Here is a 22342-nt window from a genome sequence, read left to right as displayed (position 1 = left end):
GGGGGCTGGGAGCCAGGACTCCTGGGTTCTCTCCCCGGCTCTGGGAGGGGAGTGGGGGCTGGTGGTTAGAGCAGGGGGGCTGGGAGCCAGGACTCCTGGGTTCTCTCCCCGGCTCTGGGAGGGGAGTGGGGGCTGGTGGTTAGAGCAGGGGGTGCTGGGAGCCAGGACTCCTGGGTTCTCTGCCTGGCTCTGGGAGGGGAGTTGGGGCTGGCAGGTCAGAGCAGGGGGGCTGGGAGCCAGGACTCCTGGGTTCTCTTCCTGGCTCTGAGAGGGGAGTGGGGGCTGGTGGTTAGAGAAGGGGGGGGGCTGGGAGCCAGGACTCCTGGGTTCCCTCTCAGGCCCTGGTTCAGATGACCTGGACGGCTACACGTACGCCGGGGCTGGGGGTCCCCGCAGGGCCGATGTGCGTCCGTCCCCGCCCTGGGGAGCGTCTCCGACCCGGGGTTCGGGCTGCGGAGGCGTCGGGCTGCCTGGAGAAGCCACAGGGAACAAGCGCTTCATTTTCCATCATCCCCAGGCGGGAGGAAGCCGCTAACAATGGGGACCTGATTGTCTGCGAGACTCTGACGCTGTCCAGCGGCTCCAGGCGTCTGTCACACCGGCCGGGCGCGTGAGCCCTCGCCCGGCGCTGAGACGCGGCCACCTCTGGGGCGGGGCGGCCGGTTACCCAGGGACCCCTGGCCCGGCGCTGAGATGCAGCCACCTCTGGGGCGGGGCGGCCGGTGACCCAGGGACCCCTCGCCCGGCGCTGAGACGCGGCCACCTCTGGGGCGGGGCGGCCGGTTACCCAGGGACCCCTGGCCCGGCGCTGAGATGCAGCCACCTCTGGGGCGGGGCGGCCGGTTACCCAGGGACCCCTCGCACGGCGCTGAGATGCAGCCACCTCTGGGGCGGGGCGGCCGGTTACCCAGGGACCCCTCGCCCGGCGCTGAGATGCAGCCACCTCTGGGGCGGGGCGGCCGGTGACCCAGGGACCCCTCGCCTGGCGCTGAGACGCGCCCACCTCTGGGGCGGGGCGGCCGGTTACCCAGGGACCCCTCGCCCGGCGCTGAGATGCGCCCACCTGTGGGGCGGGGCGGCTGGTTACCCACGAACCCCTCGCCCGGCACTGAGATGCAGCCACCTCTGGGGCGGGGCGGCCGGTTACCCAGGGACCCCTCGCCCGGCGCTGAGATGCGCCCAGCTCTGGGGCGGAGGGTGGTGGGCACAGAGCATAACAGCTTAGGACAGGATGGGACATTCAAGCCGGGATATTTCAAGAGGTGGAATAGAACCGATCAGGTCGGAACGGCTCAGATGGGGAGAGCGACCCCTAGAAACCCCCCCATCCACCTCCCTACAGCCCCACGTGGGGCTTGCACTGAGCGTTTGGGGAGGCAGGGACCCACCACCGCAGCTTGGATGGTGTAGTACCCCCGGACACTGCTCCCCGAGCCGGGAGAGAACCCAGGAGTCCTGGCTCCCAGCCCCCCTGCTCTAACCACCAGCCCCCACTCCCCTCCCAGAGCTGGGGAGAGAACCCAGGCATCCTGGCTCCCAGCCCCCCCTGCTCCAACCCACCAGCCCCCAGTCCCCTCCCAGAGCCAGGGAGAGAACCCAGGAGTCCTGGCTGCCAGCCCCCCTGCTCTGACCCACCAGCCCCCACTCCCCTCTCAGCGCCGGGGAGAGAACCCAGGCGTCCTGGCTGGGCTGAGCTCCCCGCAGCAGGTCTCGTGGGTGGGGCAGGGGCCGCGGCCGGGGGAGGCAGTGGCAGGACCCCCCCGCGGCTGCCGGCCGCTGGCCCGCGCTGGGCCTGGGCCAAGGATAACAGTGGGGGATACGTGCCGGGCTGCAGGGACCGAGGCCGCGGGGGCTGCCAGGTCCATCGACCCCGGAGCCTTCGGCAAACAGAGCCGGGCCCCGGCGCCAGAGCCGGTCACTCATCAACCGGGGGGCAGCGGGGCAAAGGGCAGCGGGGGCGAGAGCCGGCCCTGCCTGCCCCCCCCCCCCCCGGGGCTCCCGATCCCGGCTCTGCCAGGGCCTCCCTCCGGCCTGCGCCAGGTGTGACTGACACGCGCAGCCAGCGCCCGGGGAGCGGGAGCCAGGACGCCTGGGTTCTCTCCCCGGCTCTGGGAGGGGAGTGGGGGCTGGTGGGTTAGAGCAGCGGGGGCTGGGAGCCAGGACTCCTGGGTTCTCTCCCCGGCTCTGGGAGGGGAGTGGGGGCCGGTGGGTCAGAGCAGGGGGGGGCTGGGAGCCAGGACTCCTGGGTTCTCTCCCCGGCTCTGGGAGGGGAGTGGGGGCTGGTGGGTTAGAGCGGGTGGGGCTGGGAGCCAGGACTCCTGGGTTCTCTCCTGGCTCTGGGAGGGCAGTGGGGGCTGGTGGGTCAGAGCAGGGGGGCTGGGAGGCAGGACTCCTGGGTTCTCTCCCCGGCTCTGGGAGGGGAGTGGGGGCTGGTGGGTCAGAGCAGGGGGGCTGGGAGCCAGGACTCCTGGGTTCTCTCCCCGGCTCTGGGAGGGGAGTGGGGGCTGGTGGGTCAGAGCGGGGGGTGCTGGGAGCCTGGGTTCTAGGCTCAGATCTGTCACTGTATCTGGATTGTTACTCTGGGAATTTCTAGCTCATTACCCCAGTCTTGGGGGTTTATGCAGGGACCCCTCGCCCGCTGCTGAGATGGGCCCACCTCTGGGGCGGGGCGGCTGGTTATAGTGAACTGCTCTCAGGACACCCCGGGGGGTGCGTTTAGCAGCTGGTTTCACATGGTTAGGAAGGGCCCAGCCTGGCCCCCCAGGAATTCCTAGAGGGGACTGTCACGGAGTGTGGGGGAGTCCGGCCCTGCACCCCTCTCTCTGGGCTCACAGTGACTCTCAGCCAGCGAGTAAAACAGAAGGTTTATTGAACAACAGGAACACAGGATACAGCCCAGCTTGGGTTCAGAGCCAGGACCCCTCAATCTGGCCTTTCTGGGGGGTTCAGGGTGCTTGGATCCCAGCTTAGGATCCCCTGAAACCCACCACCCAGCTCCCAAAACCAAAAACTGATTCCACTTCCCCCCTCCCTTTGTCTAGCTACAGCCAGAGGTGAGACCTCCCCTCCCCCAGGCCAGGCTCATGTTACAGCTGCAGACCTGTCTCTGCCTACCAAGCACACAGACAGTCCCTGCTCTCACCTACCAGCCACACAGACAGTCCCTATTCCATCACAGGGACAAACCCCTGCCCCATTCCCCACCCCCCGGAGCCAGCCAGTCCCTGCCCTGGGGCCGGGGGGGAGCCGGCGCCCCCCAGAGGGGACAGGCCCCTGCCCCATTCCCCGCCCCCCTGAGCCAGCCAGTCCCTGCCCTGGGGCCGGGGGGGAGCCGGCGCCCCCCAGAGGGGACAGGCCCCTGCCCCATTCCCCGCCCCCCTGAGCCAGCCAGTCCCCGCCCTGGGGCCGGGGGGGAGCCGGTGCCCCCCAGAGGGGACAGGCCCCTGCCCCATTCCCCAGCCAGCGCCCCCCAAGTGATGTCACACGGGGCCCCATGGGGAAGTCCAGTGCTGACCGAACCACTGGTTGCTTTTATTGTTCAATCCAACAGGTGCAGGCCATGAGCCAGGTCCTGGCAGGAGGGGGGGGAGGCCTTTCCCCAGCCCCCCCATCACCCCAAAATCAGAATCCCACCCCCCCCAGCTGCCTCCCATCAGGCTCCGGCGTCCAGTCTTGGTTGGGTGGGGGCAGGAGAGGAGCGGATGGGTGGGGGGTGGTCCAGAAAGGGGTAAAGGTCAAATGTCCCCCCCACATAAACACAGCCAGACAGGTGTGCTTGGGGGCGGCTCTGTGCCAGTGGAGGGGATCTGGGGGTCGGCTCCGGGGGCATCTCCGTGCCAGGGCTCTGTCCCGGGGGGCTGGAGCAGGGGTGTCCAGGAGCCGGCTCCAGGCCCGGGGTCAAGCTCTGGGGACTGGCTCCGTGCCGGGGGGTTCACGCTCCAGGGACCGGCTCCGTGCTGGGGCACATGTTTCCGGGAGCAGGCTCCGTGCTGGGGGTCGAGCTCCAGAGCCAGGCTCTGGGAACTGGCTCTGTGCCAGGACAGGGGTTTCCGGGGCCAGACTCTTTGCCAGGGGGCTGGGCTCCGGGGACCGGCTTCATGCCCAGGGGGTTCAAGCTCCAGGGACCAGCTCCGTGCTGGAGCACATGTTTCCGGGAGCAGGCTCCGTGCTGGGGGTCGAGCTCCAGAGCCAGGCTCCGGGGACTCCCTCTGTGCCGGGACAGGGGGTTCCGGGGCCAGGCTCCGTGCCGGGGGGCCAGGCTCCGGGGACTCTCTCCGTGCCGGGACAGGGGGTTCCGGCGCCAGGCTCCGTGCCGGGACAGGGGGTTCCGGCGCCAGGCTCCGTGCCGGGGGCCAGGCTCCGGGGACTCTCTCCGTGCTGGAGCAGGGGTGTACGGGGCCAGGCTCCGTGCCGGGGGGCCAGGCTCCGTGCCAGGGGGCCAGGCTCCGGGGACTCTCTCCGTGCCGGGACAGGGGTGTCCGGGGCCAGGCTCCGTGCCGGGGGGCCAAGCTCCGGGGACTCTCTCCGTGCTGGAGCAGGGGTGTCCGGGGCCAGGCTCCGTGCCGGGGGCCAAGCTCCGGGGACTCTCTCCGTGCCGGGACAGGGGGCTCCGTGCCCCGGCTCCGTGCCGGGGGGCCCCTCGCTCAGGGCGGGGGCGCGGCCCGGCACACCCGGATGTGGATGGCGGAGTTGTTGCGGGCGCGGGCCAGGGGCGGGCGCCCGTCCTCGTCGCCCTGGGGCTCCAGCCCGTCGGCCAGCGGCACGGTGGAGGTGTTGGCGGCCAGGCGCAGGGCGCCGGCGCCGCCCGCCTGGAGCTGCAGGGCGATGTTGATGGCCCGGTTGATGGCCAGGCCCAGCCCGTGGATGCAGATCTCGGCGCAGCCGCCCCCGGGGCCGAGCAGCTTCTGGCACCGGCTCAGCTGGGCCTTGAAATCCGTCTGCATGTTGACGTAGACGTCGCCCGGGCGCCGGGGCAGGCGGGGGGGCAGGCGGCGCCGCAGGGCCAGCTCCGCCGCGGGGGGGGCCGGCGCCCCCCGGGCTCAGGGGGGGGGGGAGGAGAGAGGGGGGAGTCCTGGGCCGCCGGCCCCCCACGTTCCCCCGAATCCAGCCTCCTGGGCGCCGGAGCCGCCCCCCCTCTCAGCAACCCCCACCTCTGCCCTGCTCCAGACGTCCGCGGCCTCCCCCTCCGGATCCCCCCCAGAACATCCCCAGCCCACCAGCCCCCCCAAATCCCCCTCCAGCGCCCCCTCCTCCAGCCCCCCCTGAACATCCCCAGCCCACCAGCCCCCCCTCCAGCCCCCAGATCACCAGCCCCCCCCAAATCCCCCTCCTCCAGCCCCCCCAGAACATCCCCAGCCCCCCTGGACATCCCCAGCCCACCAGCCCCCCCTCCAGCCCCCAGATCACCAGCCCCCCCCAAATCCCCCTCCTCCAGCCCCCCCAGAACATCCCCAGCCCCCCTGGACTTCCCCAGCCCACCAGCCCCCCCCAAATCCCCCTCCAGCGCCCCGTCCTCCAGCCCCCCCAGAACATCCCCAGCCCACCAGCCCCCCCCTCCCGAACCCCCCGCCAGCCCCCAACTTCCCTCCGCGGGCCAATCACCCCCCGGCCCCGCGCTCACCTCCCCGTGTCCGCAGCGCAGGCCGAGCCGCCGCCGCTTCCGCTTCCGCCCCCGCCCCCACGCCCGCCCGGAGCGCGCACAGAACGTTCATACAACCCCGCCGGGAGCGCGCGTGGAACGTTCATACAACCCCGCCCGGAGCGCGCGTGGAACGTTCATACAACCCCGCCGGGAGCGCGCACAGAACGTTCATACAACCCCGCCCGGAGCGCGCACGGAACGTTCATACAACCCCGCCCGGAGCGCGCGTGGCTGGGTGATGGGGAGGGAGCCCCACGGGAGGGTTAGGCACGAGGGGGGGCCCCGGGGGGAGCTAAGGGGAGAGATGGGGCCCTGGGGGGTTACAGGAGAACGGGCGGTTGGGGGGGAGAAGCCTGGGGAAATGGGGGGGCTACCGGGAGGGGGAGCCCCAGGGGTTCGGGGCCCAGCAGGTTGAGGGGAGATGGGCCGCTGGGGGGCTGGGGGAGGGGGAAATGGGGCGTGGGGGAGGCGGGGGAAAGGTCAGTGAGGGAGCGAAGCCCCCGCCCCACGGGTCCCGCCCTGGACTGTTCCAGCCCCCAGCCCCAGGCAGAGTCTGTCCCCCCCCCCCGCCCAATTCCAGGGCTGAGGAGGGGCCTTGACATTCCTTCCATCCTATAAAGGGGGGGGGGGGGGGAACGACACTTTCCAGTTTCCAACGGCCCCCCCCCCCACCTCCCCTGAGGACAAAGCCACCTGGAAGTTTCATGCCCAGTTTATTTTTCCACCTGTTGAGGAGGCCTTTGCTGCCGGGAGTCAAAGGTCGCCTTGGACTCAGCCCAGCCCTTCGCCTCCCCCCCCCCCCCGTTAATCCATAACCCAGAGCCCGGGGGGAGAACCCAGGAGTCCTGGCTCCCAGCCCCCCCTGCTCTGACTCACCAGCCCCACTCCCCTCCCAGAGCCGGGGAGAGAACCCAGGAGTCCTGGCTCCCGGCCCCCCCTGCTCTGACCCACCAGCCCCCACTCCCCTCCCAGAGCCGGGGAGAGAACCCAGGAGTCCTGGCTCCCAGCCCCCCCTGCTCTGACCCACCAGCCCCCACTCCCCTCCCAGAGCCGGGGAGAGAACCCAGGAGTCCTGGCTCCCAGCCCCCCCTGCTCTAACCCACCAGCCCCCACTCCCCTCCCAGAGCCAGGGAGAGAACCCAGGAGTCCTGGCTCCCAGCCCCCTCTGGTATCTGTTGCCCCGGGGAGAGGTGTCTCCCACAGGCTCCAGACAGCTGGGGGCCCTTCCCCTGGGTTTGTGGTCACAACAGCAGGGTGGGACTGGGGAGGGGGACGCCCTGAAGCTTTGCAAAGCCCAGGCACCAGCCCCTAACTCGGAGCAGAGCCGGCCGGTGCCCGGCCCTGGGGCCAGAGCGGAGCCGCTGGCCTTGGCAGAGAATCTGCCTCTGTCTGTCCGTCTGTCCCCCAGGCCAACAGACCTTGGTCCAGGAAAAGATCTTACCTCACCCTGGGACCCTCATGGCTCCAGGGACACTGCACGTCCCTAGACACGGGGTGTCTGCCACCCATCGCCGCCCCCACCCCGGGATCTGTCTGTCCCCGTCCACCCCTTCTGTCTATCTGTCCCCATGCACCCCCTCTATCTATCCATCCCCACCCACCCCCAGCCCTGCCTCTCTCTCTCCCCCTGCACCCCCCCTCTCTCTACCTGTCTCTCCCCACACCCACCCTCTAATCTCCCCACACTCTCTCTTTCTGCCGGCCCCTGCCCCCACCTGTCTTCGCCCGGCCCAGACCGGTGTCCCTGGCTCCAGGCAGCTGGTTCCGCTCCCCCCAGGGTGGGGCAGGGCTGATGGGGCTATAAACCCCGGGGAGAGGGGGTGGGGGCAGCCAGTGGAGCCAGGCAGGGCCATGGGGCTGTGCAGCTCAAGGAAGGGGGAGCCCAAGAAGGGGGCTGGGGGTCCGGGGTCCCAGGGGCAGCACCTGGACAGTGAGCTGCTCGGGGAGACCTACCAGAAGCTGTTCGGCAGGGACCAGCGGCCGAGGGGGCGCAAGGCTGTGCAAAGAGTGATACAGGCGCTGAAACGTAAGGGGGCTGCGGGTCGGGAGTGAGGGGCACACGCAGGGCTGGGGGGGCAGGGGCTGCGGGTCGGGAGTGAGGGGCACACACAGGGCTGGGCTGGCAGGGGCTGCGGGTTGGGAGTGAGGGGCACCGGCAGAGCTGGTAGAGGCTGCGGGTCGGGAGTGAGGGGCACCGGCAGAGCTGGGCTAGCAGGGGCTGCGGGTCGGGAGTGAGGGGCACACACAGGGCTGGGCGGGCAGGGGCTGCGGGTTGGGAGTGAGGGGCACCGGCAGAGCTGGCAGGGGCTGCGGGTCGGGAGTGAGGGGCACCGGCAGAGCTGGGCTAGCAGGGGCTGCGGGTCGGGAGTGAGGGGCACCGGCAGAGCTGGGCTAGCGGGGGCTGCGGGTCGGGAGTGCGGGGCACCGGCAGAGCTGGCAGGGGCTGTGGGTCGGGAGTGAGGGGCACCGGCAGGGCTGGGCTGGCAGGGGCTGCGGGTTGGGAGTGAGGGGCACCGGCAGGGCTGGGCCGGCTGGGGCTGCGGGTCGGGAGTGAGGGGCACCGGCAGGGCTGGGCTGGCACGGGCTGTGGGTCGGGAGTGAGGGGCACCGGCAGGGCTGGGGGGGGCAGGGGCTGCGGGTCGGGAGTGAGGGGCACCGGCAGGGCTGGGCTGGCAGGGGCTGCGGGTCGGGAGTGAGGGGCACCGGCAGGGCTGGGCTGGCAGGGGCTGCGGGTCGGGAGTGAGGGGCACCGGCAGGGCTGGGCTGGCAGGGGCTGCGGGTCGGGAGTGAGGGGCACCGGCAGGGCTGGGCTGGCAGGGGCTGCGGGTCGGGAGTGAGGGGCACCGGCAGGGCTGGGCTGGCAGGGGCTGCGGGTCGGGAGTGAGGGGCACCGGCAGAGCTGGGGGGGCAGGGGCTGCGGGTCGGGAGTGAGGGGCACCGGCAGGGCTGGGCTGGCAGGGGCTGCGGGTCGGGAGTGAGGGGCACCGGCAGAGCTGGGGGGGCAGGGGCTGCGGGTCGGGAGTGAGGGGCACCGGCAGGGCTGGGCTGGCAGGGGCTGCGGGTCGGGAGTGAGGGGCACCGGCAGGGCTGGGGCCGGGAGGGAATCACATTGTTACAGTCTGTGTTTGGGGTATAAACAGGGCTGCGTGTTCAGGGACAGGCTCACACAGACGCCCGCCGGGCCTGGGATTCAGGCTGAGGCCGGTCGGGGTTTGGGTTCCCTTCACACCCGCCCCCCCTGGGTCCTCTTATCACAAACACAGATCGGCCCCGGGGTCAAGGGCAGCAGCTGCCTCAAGGATTTTCCGCACCTGGACATGGGGGTGGGGGGGTGGGAACAGGGACAGGGAGGGGATCCTGCAGCAAGTGGGCTGCGGGTCGGGAGTGAGGGGCACCGGCGGGGGTGGGGGGGCTGCAGGTCAGGAGTGAGGGGCACCGGCGGGGGGGGGGGGCGGGAGGGCAGGGCTGGGCTGGCAGGGGCTGCGAGTCAGGAGTGAGGGGCACCGGCGGGGGGGCAGGAGGGCAGGGCTGGGCTAGCAGGGGCTGCGGGTCGGGAGTGAGGGGCACCGGCGAAGCTCGGGGGGGCTGCCGGTCGGGAGTGAGGGGCACCGGCAGAGCTGGGGGGGCTGCGGGTCGGGAGTGAGGGGCACCGGCAGAGCTGGGGGGGGGCAGGGCTGGGCTGGCAGGGGCTGCAGGTCGGGAGTGAGGGGCACCAGCAGAGCTGGGGGGGCTGCAGGTCAGGAGTGAGGGGCACCGGCGGAGCTCGGGGGGGCTGCGGGTCGGGAGTGAGGGGCACCGGCAGAGCTGGGGGGGGGGCAGGGCTGGGCTGGCAGGGGCTGCAGGTCGGGAGTGAGGGGCACCAGCAGAGCTGGGGGGGCTGCAGGTCAGGAGTGAGGGGCACCGGCAGAGCTGGGGGGCTGCGGGTCGGGAGTGAGGGGCACCGGCGGAGCTCAGGGGCTGCGGGTCGGGAGTGAGGGGCACCGGCAGAGCTGGGGGGCTGCGGGTCGGGAGTGAGGGGCACCGGCGGAGCTCTGGGGCTGCGGGTCGGGAGTGAGGGGCACCGGCAGAGCTCGGGGGCTGCGGGTCGGGAGTGAGGGGCACCGGCGGAGCTCGGGGGGGCTGCAGGTCGGGAGTGAGGGGCACCAGCAGAGCTGGGGGGGCTGCAGGTCAGGAGTGAGGGGCAGCGGCGGAGCTCGGGGGGGGTCAGCAGGTCGGGAGTGAGGGGCACAGGCAGAACGGGGGGGGCTGCGGGTAGGGAGTGAGGGGCACCCGCAGAGCTGGGGGGGAGCAGGGCTGGGCTGGCAGGGGCTGCAGCTCGGGTGTGAGGGGACCCAGCAGAGCTGGGGGGGCTGCAGGTCAGGAGTGAGGGGCACCGGCGGAGCTCGGGGGGGCTGCGGGTCGGGAGTGAGGGGCACCGGCGAAGCTCGGGGGGGCTGCAGGTCGGGAGTGAGGGGCACCAGCAGAGCTGGGGGGGCTGCAGGTCAGGAGTGAGGGGCACCGGCGGAGCTCGGGGGGGGCTGCGGGTCGGGAGTGAGGGGCACCGGCAGAGCTCGGGGGGGGCTGCGGGTCGGGAGTGAGGGGCACCGGCGGAGCTCGGGGGGGCTGCGGGTCGGGATTGAGGGGCACCCTCCGTCCGTCTCTCTTGCAGCGCTGGGTCTGTCCGTCCGCTCCCAGATCCTGAAGCTGGGCGAGGACTGGATCTTCCTTTTCCTCCTGGGCATCTCCATGGCGACCATCAGCTTCGGCCTCGACGTCGTCATCTCCAAGTTCCAGCGAGGTGCCCCCCACCCCCGATCCCCAGCCCCCCCCCGGGGTCCCAGAGCCGTGGGAGTCGCTGGCAGGATTGGGGGGCCCCTCTGAGACGCTGAACCCCCCCCGTTTGACCCTCCCCAGTCGCCCCCCCGCCCCAGATCCCCAGTCCTCCATAGAGCCCCCCATGCGGAGCCCGTCCCGGGGGGGCGCAGGGGGCGGGATCCCGGCCCTGACCCCCCCCTCTCGCCCCCCAGCCAACCTGTGGGTCTACGACGCCCTGGAGGGCTACCGGGCCCTGCAGTATTTCTCCTGGGTCCTCTACCACGCGGGGCTCATGATGGTCTCCGCCGGAGTCGCCAAATACATCTCGCCGCAGGCAGCAGGTCGGCCCCGGCCCCCCTACCCCGCCCCAGCCCCGGGATCCCGGGGGAGGGGGCTTTGGGGGGCTGCGATCGGGGGGTCCCTGATCCCTGGGGCTGAGGGGGGGGTGTGTGAACGCCGGGTCCCCCATCCCTGGGGCCGTGGGGGGTGTGAACGCCGGGTCCCCGATCCCCAGGGCCGTGGAGGGCTGGGAACACGGGGTCCCCGATCCCCAGGGCCGTGGGGGGCTGGGAACACGGGGTCCCCGATCCCCAGGGCCATCGGGGGCTGGGAACATGGGGTCCCTGATCCTGGGGCCGTGGGGGGGTGTGAACGTGGGGTCCCCAATCCCTGGGCCATGGGGGGCTGGGAACGTGGGGTCCCTGGGACCGTGTGTTGGGGGGTGAACACGGGGTCCCCGATCCCCGGGCCATGGGGGGCTCTGACACGTCCCCCCCCAGGCTCCGGGATCCCCGAGCTGAAGGTGACGCTCCGGGGGGTCGTGCTGAGCGAATTCTTCACCCTGCGAACCGGCCTGGCCAAGCTGGTCGGGGTGATCTGCACCCTGGGGGCCGGCAGCACCATCTTCCTGGGCAAAGTGGTGAGTGGGGGGGGGGGGGCCCGGGGGGGCAGGGGCTGGAGGAGTTTGGGGGGCTGGGGTCTCTGGGGGTGGGGGCTTTAGGGGTCGGGGATCTGGGTGTGTTGGGGGGATCGGGGGGCTGGGGACGGGGGGGATCTGGGAGGTGGGGGCTGGGTGTGTTGGGGGGATCGGGGTGAGTTGGGGGAACGGGGGGATGGGGACGGTGGCGATATGGGAGGTGGTGGCTGGGGGTGTTGGGGGGCTGGGTGTGTTGGGGGGATCGGGGGGGCTGGGGACGGGGGGATCTGGGAGGTGGGGGCTGGGTGTGTTGGGGGGATCGGGGGGATCTGGGAGGTGGGGGCTGGGTGTGTTGGGGGGATCGGGGGGATCTGGGTGTGTTGGGGGGATCGGGGGGCTGGGGACGGGGGGATCGGGGAGGTGGGGGCTGGGTGTGTTGGGGGGATCGGGGAGCTGGGGACCGGGGGGATCGGGGGGGCCGCGGTGACCCCGTCTCTCTCCCCAGGGCCCCTTCGTTCACATGGCCACGATCCTGGCCACCCAGCTGGGCCGCGTGATGGTTCGAGTCGCCGGGACCAAGGAGGTGAGTCCGGGGGTATCCCCGCCTCCCCCTTCCCCCTTCCCCCACCCCTCCCCCGGCCTCTCCCCGGCCCCCAAACTGCCCCAACCCCCCCACCTCTCACCCCCCGTCTCTGCCCCCCAGAACTCGGCCCGCAAGTACGAGATGTTGGTGGCCGGGGCAGCCGTGGGGGTGGCCTGCTGCTTCGTGGCCCCCGTGGGGGGTGAGTGACCCCAAAGCGCTCGCGGGGCTGGGGGGAGGGGCAGAGAAGGGGGGGTGGGAGGGAGACAGGTCGGGGGGGCACTGGGGGGGAAAGGGGGTTGGGGGGGCTGGTTCCCAGCTGACCCCCCAGTGCCCCCCACGCCGCCCGGGCTGCCGTTCTCCCCGGAGATGACTGGGAGGAGACGGGGATTGGGGGGGCCCGGGGGCAGGTCTAGGGGTGCAGGGGGACCTGGGGGCAGGTCTGGGGGTGCAGGGGGGACCCAGGGGCACGTGGCGCAGTCTGGGGGTGCAGGGGGACCCAGGCGCAGGTCTGGGGGTGCAGGGGGACCCAGGGGCAGGTCTGGGGGTGCAGGGGGACCCGGGGGCAGGACGGGGGGTGCAGGGGGCGCCCCGGGGCATGGGGGCAGGTCTGGGGGTGCAGGGGGGACCCAGGGGCAGGTCTGGGGGTGCAGGGTGACCCGGGGGCAGGTCTGGGGGTGCAGGGGGACCCGGGGGTAGGTCTGGGGGTGCAGGGGGACCTGGGGGCACGTGGCGCAGTCTGGGGGTGCAGGGGGACCAGGGGCAGGTCTGGGGGTGCAGGGGGACCCGGGGGCAGGTCTGGGGGTGCAGGGGGGACTCAGGGGCATGGGGGCAGGTCTGGGGGTGCAGGGGGGACCCAGGCACAGTCTGGGGGTGCAGGGGGACCCGGGGACCCGGGGACAGGTCTGGGGGTGCAGGGGGACCGGGGGCAGGTCTGGGGGTGCAGGGGGCGACCCGGGGGCATGGGGCCATGTCTGGGGGTGCAGGGGGACCTGGGGGCAGGTCTGGGGGTGCAGGGGGGACCCAGGGGCATGGGGGCAGGTCTGGGGGTGCAGGGGGACCCGGGGGCAGGTCTTGGGGTGCAGGGGGACCTGGGGGCTCGTGGCGCAGTCTGGGGGTGCAGGGGGCGACCCGGGGGCAGGTCTGGGGGTGCAGGGGCACCTGGGGGCACGTGGCACAGTAGGGGGGTGCAGGTCGACCGGGGGCAGGTCTGGGGGTGCCGGGGGACCCGGGGGCAGGTGGGGGGGTGCAGGGGGGACCCAGGGGCATGGGGGCAGGTCTGGGGGTGCAGGGAGACCCGGGGGCAGGTCTGGGGGTGCAGGGGGGACCCAGGCACAGTCTGGGGGTGCAGTGGGGACCCAGGCACAGTCTGGGGGTGCAGGGGGTGACCTGGGGGCATGGGGGTAGGTCTAGGAGTGCAGGGGGACCGGGGGCAGGTCTGGGGGTGCACGGGGGACCGGGCGCAGTCTGGGGGTGCAGGGGGACCCGGGGCCACGTGTGGGGGAGAAGGGGGACCGGGGGCAGGTCTGGGGGTGCAGGGGGGACCCGGGCGCAGTCTGGGGGTGCAGGGGGACCCGGGGGCAGGTCTGGGGGTGCAGGGGGGACCCGGGCGCAGTCTGGGGGTGCAGGGGGGACCCGGGGGCAGGTCTGGGGGTGCAGGGGGGAACCAGGGGCATGGGGGCAGGTCTGGGGGTGCACGGGGAACCCGGGGGCAGGTCTGGGGGTGCAGGGGGACCCGGGCACAGTCTGGGGGTGCAGGGGGACCCGGGGACCCAGGCACAGGCTGGGGGTGCAGGGGGCGACCCGGGGGCATGGGGGCAGGTCTGGGGGTGCAGGGGGACCCGGGGGCAGGTCTGGGGGTGCAGGGGGACCTGGGGGCACGTGGCGCAGTCTGGGGGTGCAGGGGGACCCGGGCACAGTCTGGGGGTGCAGGGGACCCAGGGACAGGTCTGGGGGTGCAGGGGGACCCAGGGGCAGGTCTGGGGGTGCAGGGGGACCCGGGGGCATGGGGAGGTCAGCGGGGAGCACGTGGGGGGCTCAGGAGAGGGGGGCCGGGGGGGCCCAAGCTGGACGCTCGGGGAGGGCTGTGGGCAGGGGCCAGGGGGGGGCCCGGTTCCCGGCTGACCCCCCCCGCCCCCCAGGGGTGCTGTTCTCCGTGGAGGCGACCGGGACCCACTTCGCGCTGCGGGATTATTGGCGCGGCTTCTTCTCGGCCACCTGCGCCGCCCTCACCTTCCGCCTGCTGCCGCTGCTGCACGGGGAGAGCGGTACGGGGGGCCGGGGGGCGGGGGGGGGAGCTGGGGGCAGAGGGTTTTGGGGGGCTGGGGAAATGGGGGAGGGGGAGAGTGGGGTCAGAGGGTTGGGGGGGCCGGGGAAATAGGGGGGGGAGCTGGGGGCAGAGGGTTTTGGGGGGCTGGGGAAATGGGGGAGGGGGAGAGTGGGGTCAGAGGGTTGGGGGGGCTGGGGAAATGGGGGAGGGGGAGAGCTGGGGTCAGAGGGTTATGGGGGGCTGGGGACATGGGGGAGGGGGGAGCTGGGGTGAGAGGGTTTGGGGGGCTGGGGACATGGGGGAGATCTGGGTGGAGAGGGTGGGGGTAGAGATATGGGGTGCAGGGGAGGGGGCAGTGGGGGAGCTCTGGGGCTGGGGGGGGGCTGGGGGGACGGGGGCAGGGGGCCCGGATCCCAGGGCTCTGGGGGCTGAGGGCCGGGCAGGAAGACGGGGGGGGGGCCCGGCCCCCCAGACTAACCGCCCCCCCGGTGCCCCCCCAGAGACGGTGGCCGTTCTCTTCAGCACCAGCTGGCGCGTCGAGTTCCCCTTCGACCTGCCCGAGCTGCTCTCGTTCGCCCTGCTGGGGTGAGTGGGGGGACCCCGAGATCCCCCGCCCGCTGGCTCCGCCCCCGCCTGGCCAGGCTCCGCCCCCTGGCCGCTGGCTCCGCCCCTGCCCGGCCAGGCTCCGCCCCAGCCCAGGGAGCAGGGATAGGCGGGGGGGGGGGGGGGCTGGGAGCCAGGACTCCTGGGTTCTCTCCCCGGCTCTGGGAGGGGAGTGGGGGCTGGTGGGTTAGAGCAGGGGGGGCTGGGAGCCAGGACTCCTGGGTTCTCCCCCGGCTCTGGGAGGGGAGCGGGGGCTGGTGGGTCAGAGATGGGGGGCTGGGAGCCAGGACTCCTGGGTTCTCTCCCCGGCTCTGGGAGGGGAGTGGGGGCCGTTGGGGTAGAGCAGGGGGGCTGGGAGCCAGGACTCCTGGGTTCTCTCCCGGCTCTGGGAGGGGAGCGGGGGCTGGTGGGTCAGAGATGGGGGGCTGGGAGCCAGGACTCCTGGGTTCTCTCCCTGGCTCTGGGAGGGGAGTGGGGGCTGGTGGGTCAGAGCAGGGGGGGCTGGGAGCCAGGACTCCTGGGTTCTCTCCCGGCTCTGGGAGGGAGTGGGGGCTGGTGGTTAGAGCAGGGGGGCTGGGAGCCAGGACTCCTGGGTTCTCTCCCGGCTCTGGGAGGGGAGTGGGGGCTGGTGGGTTAGAGCAGGGGGGGCTGGGAGCCAGGACTCCTGGGTTCTCTCCCGGCTCTGGGAGGGGTGTGTGCTGGGTGGGGGCGGGGCCCGGACGCCTGGGTTCGCGCTGCCCTGTCCCCGCAGGGCGCTGTGTGGGGCTCTCTGCTGCGTCTACCTCTTCTGCCACCGCAACCTCCTGCTGCTGCTGCAGAACCGGCCCCTGCCCCGGCGCCTGCTGGGCAGCAAGTGAGTGACCCCCCGGCCCCCCAAACCCTGCCCCGGCTCCTGCCCCCCGGCCCCCCAAACCCTGCCCCAGCTCCTGCCCCCCGGCCCCCCAAACCCTGCCCCAGCTCCTGCCCCCCGGCCCCCCAAACCCTGCCCCGGCTCCTGCCCCCCGGCCCCCCAAACCCTGCCCCAGCTCCTGCCCCCCGGCCCCCCAACCCCGGCCCCCGCTGCTGGCCCCGGGGGCCCCCCAAACCCTGCCCCAGCTCCTGCCCCCGGGGCCCCCCAAACCTTGCCCCGGCTCCTGCCCCCGGGGCCCCCCAAACCCTCCCCCGGCTCCTGCCCCCCGGGGGTCCCCCAAACCCTGCCCCCCGGGCCCCTCCCCGGAGCCCTCCGCTGGGGGGCCCAGAGCCGGCAGCCCGGCCTCACCCCTCAGGGACCCCCCCAGATCCCCGCCCCCCATGTACCAGCCTCCTGAATCCCAGAGCTCCCCTCTGCCCCCCCCGGCTCCCTAATCGGCCCTTACGGACCCCCACCCCCGGCTCCCTCTGGCTGAGCCCCCAGCCCCCCCTCCCTCCCCCTTCACCCCCCCTTCAGTGACCATCTCCCCCGTTTTCTCCCCCCCCCCCGGCAGCAAAATCCTCCACGCGGGGCTGGTCTCCCTGGTGCTGGCGAGCGTCACCTTCCCCCACGGGCTGGGGCAGTTCCTGGGGGCGCGGGTGAGTACCCCCTCCCCTCCCCCGGCCCCCCCTGCCCTGCCCCCCCGGCCGGGACCCCCCCCCACTCCCCCGTCTCACCCCCCCGCTGTCTCCCCCCCCCCCAGCTGACCATGAAGGAGCTGCTGGAGACTTTCTTCAACAACTGCACCTGGGGGCGGGCGGAGCTGGGGGGGCTGAACGCCTCCCGCCAGCCCCCCCACCCCTCCTACGGCGACCCCTGGCTCCAGTGGACCCACCCCCGGCTCTCCTCCCTCGAGATGCTCAGCGTCTTCCTGCTCGCCAAGGTGGGGGGCCCGGGGGGCGGGGGGAGGGCCCGGGGGGGGGCAGCTGTCGGGAGGGGCGAGGGGGGGCCGGAGAGGGGGGGGTTGTTTCATTCGCTCGTCCCTCCTCCCCAGTTCTTCATGCTGCTCCTCGCCACCACCATGGTCGTCCCCGCCGGCTACTTCCTGCCCGTCTTCGTCTACGGTGAGAACCCAGGCGTCCTGGCTGCCAGCCCCCCCTGCTCCGACCCACCAGCCCCCACTGCCCTCCCAGAGCCGGGGAGAGAACCCAGGAGTCCTGGCTCCCAGCCCCACCTGCTCTAACCCACCAGCCCCCGCTCCCCTCCCAGAGCCGGGGAGAGAACCCAGGAGTTCTGGCTCCCAGCCCCCCCTGCTCTAACCACCAGCCCCCACTCCCCTCCCAGAGCCGGGGAGAGAACCCAGGAGTCCTGGCTCCCAGCCCCCCTGCTCTAACCACCAGCCCCCACTCCCCTCCCTCAGCCAGGGAGAGAACCCAGGAGTCCTGGCTCCCAGCCCCCACTGCTCTAACCCACCAGCCCCCACTCCCCTCCCTCAGCCAGGGAGAGAACCCAGGAGTCCTGGCTCCTAGCCCCCCTGCTCTTACCCACCAGCCCCCACTGCCCTCCCAGAGCCAGGGAGAGAACCCAGGAGTCCTGGCTCCCAGCCCCCACTCCCCTCCCTCAGCCAGGGAGAGAACCCAGGCGTCCGGGCTCCCAGCCCCCTGCTCTAACCCACCAGCCCGCACTCCCCTCCCTCAGCCAGGGAGAGAACCCAGGAGTCCCGGCTCCCAGCCCCCCTGTTCTAACCCACCAGCCCCCACGCCTCTCCCAGAGCCGGGGAGAGAACCCAGGAGTCCTGGCTCCCAGCCCCCCCTGCTCTAACCACCAGGCCCCGCTCTCTGCCCACAGGCGCGGGGCTCGGCCGGCTCTATGGCGAGATCATGGCCAAGGTTTTCCCCGAGGGGATCGTCTCCGACGGGCTCCGCATTGCCATCGGCCCCGCGGCCTACGCCCTGGCCGGTACGAGCCGCTGCGGGGGGGCCCGGGGGGGGCTCGGCGGGGGGGTGACGTACCGGGCCTGGGGGCGCTCGGCTCCCCACGGTTTCCCGGAGGGACCCCGACTGGGCAGGATTATCCCACCGCTGCCACCAGTTGTCACGGAGTCCCCGGGCGACGCTCTGGAACTGCTCCCTACGAAGCCAGTCAGGACTGGGGGTGCTCGGGGGGGTGGGGGGCTCAGGGGGGGGCTCGGGGGGGCAGGGGAGCTCGGGGCTCACCCCCTCCCCTCCCTGCCCCCCAGGCGCGGCGGCCTACTCGGGCGCGGTGACCCACACGCTCTCCACGGCGCTGCTGGTGTTCGAGCTGACGGGGCAGATGTCCCACGTGCTGCCCGTGCTCATCGCGGTGCTGGTGGCCAACGGGCTCAGCCAGCGGCTCCAGGCCTCCTTCTTTGACGGCATCATCATCGCCAAGCAGCTGCCCTACCTGCCCAAGCTGGGCGTGGGGCAGAGCGGGTGCGCCCGGACGCCGGGGTCCCGCCGGGCCGGGGTGGGAGCCAGGACGCCTGGGTTCTCTCCCCGGCTCTGGGAGGGGAGTGGGGGCTGGGGGGTTGGAGCAGGGGGGGCTGGGAGCCAGGACTCCTGGGTTCTCTCCCCGGCGCTGGGAGGGGAGTGGGGGCTGGGGGGTTGGAGCAGGGGGGGCTGGGAGCCAGGACTCCTGGGTTCTCTCCCCGGCTCTGGGAGGGGAGTGGGGGCTGGTGGGTTGGAGCAGGGGGGGCTTGGAGCCAGGACTCCTGGGTTCTCTCCCCGGCTCTGGGAGGGGAGTGGGGGCTGGTGGCTCAGAGCAGGGGGGGCTGGGGGCCAGGACTCCTGGGTTCTCTCCCTGGCTCTGGGACGGGAGTGGGGGCTGGTGGCTCAGAGCAGGGGGGGCTGGGAGCCAGGACTCCTGGGTTCTCTCCCCGGCTCTGGGAGGGGAGTGGGGGCTGGTGGGTTAGAGCAGGGGGGGCTGGGAGCCAGGACTCCTGGGTTCTCTCCCCGGCTCTGGGAGGGGAGTGGGGGCTGGGGGGTCAGAGCAGGCGGGGCTGGGAGCCAGGACTCCTGGGTTCTCTCCCCGGCTCTGGGAGGGGAGTGGGGGCTGGTGGGTTAGAGCAGGGGGGGCTGGGAGCCAGGACTCCTGGGTTCTCTCCCCGGCTCTGGGAGGGCAGTGGGGGCTGGTGGGTTAGAGCAGGGGGGCTGGGAGCCAGGACTCCTGGGTTCTCCCCCCAGCTCTGGGAGGGCAGTGGGGGCTGGTGGGTCAGAGCAGGGGGGCTGGGAGCCAGGACTCCTGGGTTCTCTCTCCGGCTCTGGGAGGGGAGTGGGGGCTGGTGGGTAAGAGCAGGGGGGGCTGGGAGCCAGGACTCCTGGGTTCTCTCCCCGGATCAGGGAGGGGAGTGGGGGCTGGTGGTTAGAGCAGGGGGGGGCTGGGAGCCAGGACTCCTGGGTTCTCTCCCTGGCTCTGGGAGGGGAGTGGGGGCTGGTGGGTAGAGCGGGGGGGGCCGGGAGCCCGGACGCCTGGGTTCTCTCCCCGGCTCTGGGAGGGGAGTGGGGGCTGGTGGGTTAGAGCAGGGGGGGCCGGGAGCCAGGACTCCTGGGTTCTCTCCCTGGCTTTAACCCTCCCCCCCTCCCCCCCGTCTCACCCCAGGGCCCACGACATCTACGCGGAGGATTTCATGGTCACAGACCTCAAATACCTGCCCCGGGGCTGCAGGTTCAAGGACGTGCGGGGTCTGCTGAAGGCCTCCAGCCTCAAACAGTTCCCCCTGGTGGACTCCCAAGGTCAGTGTGACCCCCCCTGAGCCCCCCCCCCCCCGAGCCAGCCAGTCCCCGCCCTGGGGCCGGAGGGGAGCCGGCGCCCCCCAGAGGGGACAGGCCCCTGCCCCATTAACCCCCCCCCGTCTTGTTTGCAGAGTCCAGGATCTTGCTGGGCTCCATCCGGAGGAAGCATCTCGCCAAGCTGCTGTCGGAGCAACTGAGCACGGAAAAGCGATTCCAGTATCTGCTCCGTCAGTCCGAGGCGAACAGCCCCACAGAGCCCGTGAGTCTCCTCTGCCGCCCGCCCCAGAGGTGGCTGCATCTCCGCGCCGGGCGAGGGGTCCCCGGGTCACCGGCCGCCCCGCCCCAGAGGTGGCCGCATCTCAGCGCCGGGCGAGGGGTCCCCGGGTAACCGGCCGCCCCGCCCCAGAGGTGGCCGCATCTCAGCGCCGGGCAAGGGGTCCCCGGGTAACCGGCCGCCCCGCCCCAGAGGTGGCTGCATCTCAGCGCCGGGCGAGGGGTCCCCGGGTAACCGGCCGCCCCGCCCCAGAGGTGGCTGCATCTCAGCGCCGGGTGAGGGGTCCCTGGGTAACCGGCCGCCCCGCCCCAGAGGTGGCCGCGTCTCAGCGCCGGGCGAGGGGTCCCCGGGTAACCAGCCGCCCCGCCCCAGAGGTGGCTGCGTCTCGGCGCCGGGCGAGGGGTCCCCGGGTAACTGGCCGCCCCGCCCCGGAGGTGGGCGCGTCTCAGCGCCGGGCGAGGGGTCCCTGGGTAACCAGCCGCCCCGCCCCAGAGGTGGGCGCATCTCAGCGCCGGGCGAGGGGTCCCTGGGTAACCGGCCGCCCCGCCCCAGAGGTGGGCACATCTCAGCGCCGGGCGAGGGGTCCCCGGGTAACCGGCCGCCCCGCCCCAGAGGTGGGCGCATCTCAGCGCCGGGCGAGGGGTCCCTGGGTAACCGGCCACCCCGCCCCAGAGGGGGCTGCATCTCGGCGCCGGGCGAGGGGCCGGGGGTTGACTCGGTGACTGTTTCCCTTGCAGCTGCTGGGTGCAGATGGCGCTTCGGGGACCCCAGAGGAGAAGCCAGGTGAGCAGGACGGAGGCGTTACGGGGCGGGGGACACATGGAGTCGGGGGGGGGGGACGGTCTGGGACGGCAGGGGAGAGTCAGAGGCTGTGGGGGGCGGGTGCGATCTGACCTGCCCCCACCCCGTGTGTCTCTCTCTTTCCCAGGAGCACCGAAGGTTTCTGCTGAGCCGGGCGACAGGGAGACATCGGAGGAGGAGGTGCCGGGGTGGAGGGGGGAGGGCTGGGGAAAGGGGGGCAGGGAGGGGGGCCCCTGTTTGGGAGGATGGGGGGCTGGAGGGGAGCAGGGGGACCCATTGGTGGGTGCCTGTGGCTGGGAGTGGGGGTCAGGGAAGGGGAGGCCCGTGAATTGTGGCGGGGGGCGGCTGGGGGACCCCCCCAATGGTGATGCTGCGGGAGCTGATCTGTCCCCCCCCCCCAGGAGCGAGGCACCCAGCTGTCTGTCAAGATGAAGGACGTGCGTCACTTGGTATGTCGGGGGCAGGGCCGCGTGCCCGTGGGGACCCCCCTGGTACCCGGGTGGGGGGGCCATGACCCCCCCCAGTCCTCCCCCAGTCTGCAGGGCGTTTGAAGGGGCCGGGGGGGTGTCTCCAAGCTCCCCCATATGGGGGGCGGTGACCCCAGACTATCAAGGGTCAGACTTGGGGGTCGCCCAGGCTATTGGGGTTCAGACTGGGAGGCAGCTTCCCATTCCATATACTTGTTGGGGTGTTCCCAGGGTGCTTTGCGCCGGCTGCTGGGCGGGGGCTGGCGCTGAGGGTTCTGGGAGGGGGCCAGAGCAGGGCGGATATTTCCCAGGGTGCTTTGCGCCGGCTGCTTGGCAGGGGCTGGCGCCGAGGATTCTGGGAGGGGGCCAGGGCAGGGCGGATATTTCCCAGGATGCTTTGCGCCGGCTGCTGGGCGGGGGCCGGCGCCGAGGATTCTGGGAGGGGGCCAGGGCAGGACGGATATTTCCCAGGGTGCTTTGCGCCGGCTGCTTGGCGGGGGCCGGCGCCGAGGATTCTGGGAGGGGGCCAGGGCAGGGCGGATATTTCCCAGGGTGCTTTGCGCCGGCTGCTGGGCGGGGGCCGGCGCCGAGGATTCTGGGAGGGGGCCAGGGCAGGGCGGATATTTCCCAGGATGCTTTGCGCCGGCTGCTGGGCGGGGGCCGGCGCCGAGGATTCTGGGAGGGGGCCAGGGCAGGGCGGATATTTCCCAGGATGCTTTGCGCCGGCTGCTGGGCGGGGGCCGGCGCCAAGGATTCTGGGAGGGGGCCAGAGCAGGGCGGATATTTCCCAGGATGCTTTGCGCCGGCTGCTTGGCGGAAGCTGGCGCCGAGGATTCTGGGAGGGGGCCAGGGCAGGGCGGATATTTCCCAGGGTGCTTTGCGCCGGCTGCTGGGCGGGGGCTGGCGCCGAGGGTTCTGGGAGGACCCCAGCCGGGTGGATCTTTCCCAGGATGCTTTGTTCCGGCTGCAGGTGGAGGACTGGGAGTGCCAGCAGCTGCAGGAGCCGGTCCGGCTGGAGGAGCTGCCCATCGACCCGGCCCCCTACCGCCTGCTGGAGAAGGAGACCCTGTACCAGGTGGGTGCCGCCGGCTGTCCCCTCCGCTCTGCCTTCCCAGCATGCTTTGCCTGCCGTCGGCGGGTGCAAAGGATGCTGGGAGGCGGCTGCAGGGGAGTCTTTTCCCAGAATGCTTTGCAGCCACCACACGGCCGGAGGTGCGCAAGGGATTCTGGGATTCGGGAATCTGCAGCCCGAACCCGCCTGGACCTGAGTCTGGGTGCCACCTCTGGCCTGGCTGGGTGGGCTTGAGCAGACCTCTGATTGGCATGAATTTGCATATGCAAATAGGGCCACTGTTG

General features: G+C 72.5%; 2 protein-coding genes across 6 annotated transcripts in view; one reads left to right on the top strand and one right to left on the bottom strand.

The window, feature by feature from the left end:
• Positions 1 to 22342, top strand: part of LOC123357142 (chloride channel protein ClC-Kb-like) — a 44984-nt gene that overhangs the window by 21412 nt on the left and 1230 nt on the right. Inside the window, exons 1-20 of one of the 5 annotated variants that reach the window (XM_045000453.1) lie at positions 6732 to 7667; positions 10290 to 10418; positions 10648 to 10776; positions 11215 to 11354; positions 11857 to 11934; positions 12055 to 12133; positions 14073 to 14198; positions 14701 to 14785; positions 15555 to 15656; positions 16267 to 16351; positions 16456 to 16635; positions 16747 to 16816; positions 17541 to 17651; positions 17932 to 18145; positions 19311 to 19444; positions 19576 to 19703; positions 20456 to 20501; positions 20647 to 20699; positions 20921 to 20968; positions 21957 to 22061. In XM_045000453.1, the coding sequence (XP_044856388.1) occupies positions 7100 to 7667; positions 10290 to 10418; positions 10648 to 10776; positions 11215 to 11354; positions 11857 to 11934; positions 12055 to 12133; positions 14073 to 14198; positions 14701 to 14785; positions 15555 to 15656; positions 16267 to 16351; positions 16456 to 16635; positions 16747 to 16816; positions 17541 to 17651; positions 17932 to 18145; positions 19311 to 19444; positions 19576 to 19703; positions 20456 to 20501; positions 20647 to 20699; positions 20921 to 20968; positions 21957 to 22061 (2610 nt within the window). In that variant the 5' untranslated portion in view covers positions 6732 to 7099. Of the gene's footprint in view, positions 1 to 6731; positions 7668 to 10289; positions 10419 to 10647; positions 10777 to 11094; positions 11355 to 11856; positions 11935 to 12054; positions 12134 to 14072; positions 14199 to 14700; positions 14786 to 15554; positions 15657 to 16266; positions 16352 to 16455; positions 16636 to 16746; positions 16817 to 17540; positions 17652 to 17931; positions 18146 to 19310; positions 19445 to 19575; positions 19704 to 20455; positions 20502 to 20646; positions 20700 to 20920; positions 20969 to 21956; positions 22062 to 22342 lie in introns of those variants that run through there. The other 4 variants (XM_045000455.1, XM_045000454.1, XM_045000457.1 and 1 more) reach the window with 4 other exon arrangements.
• On the bottom strand, positions 4640 to 5711 carry POP7 (POP7 homolog, ribonuclease P/MRP subunit). The gene is made up of 2 exons (XM_045000445.1): positions 5621 to 5711; positions 4640 to 5038 (listed from the first exon to the last, which is right to left on the bottom strand). Exons 1-2 carry the CDS (start codon positions 5709 to 5711, stop codon positions 4644 to 4646), a joined length of 486 nt encoding a protein of 161 aa, XP_044856380.1. The 3' UTR covers positions 4640 to 4643.

The sequence above is a fragment of the Mauremys mutica genome, unplaced genomic scaffold, assembly GCF_020497125.1.
Source record: "Mauremys mutica isolate MM-2020 ecotype Southern unplaced genomic scaffold, ASM2049712v1 000330F_np12_obj, whole genome shotgun sequence".
NCBI classification, from domain to species: domain Eukaryota; kingdom Metazoa; phylum Chordata; order Testudines; family Geoemydidae; genus Mauremys; species Mauremys mutica.
This window is presented reverse-complemented; position numbering and strand designations above follow the sequence as displayed.

Bases quoted from the DNA above. Each gene is read 5' to 3' on its own strand.
- POP7 (XM_045000445.1), bottom strand. From the start codon at position 5,711: ATGAACGTTCTGTGCGCGCTCCGGGCGGGCGTGGGGGCGGGGGCGGAA. The intron at 5,039-5,620 runs GTGAGCGCGGGG...CCCCCCCCTGAG, and splicing joins TGCGCTGCGGACACGGGGAG to CCCGGGGGGCGCCGGCCCCC.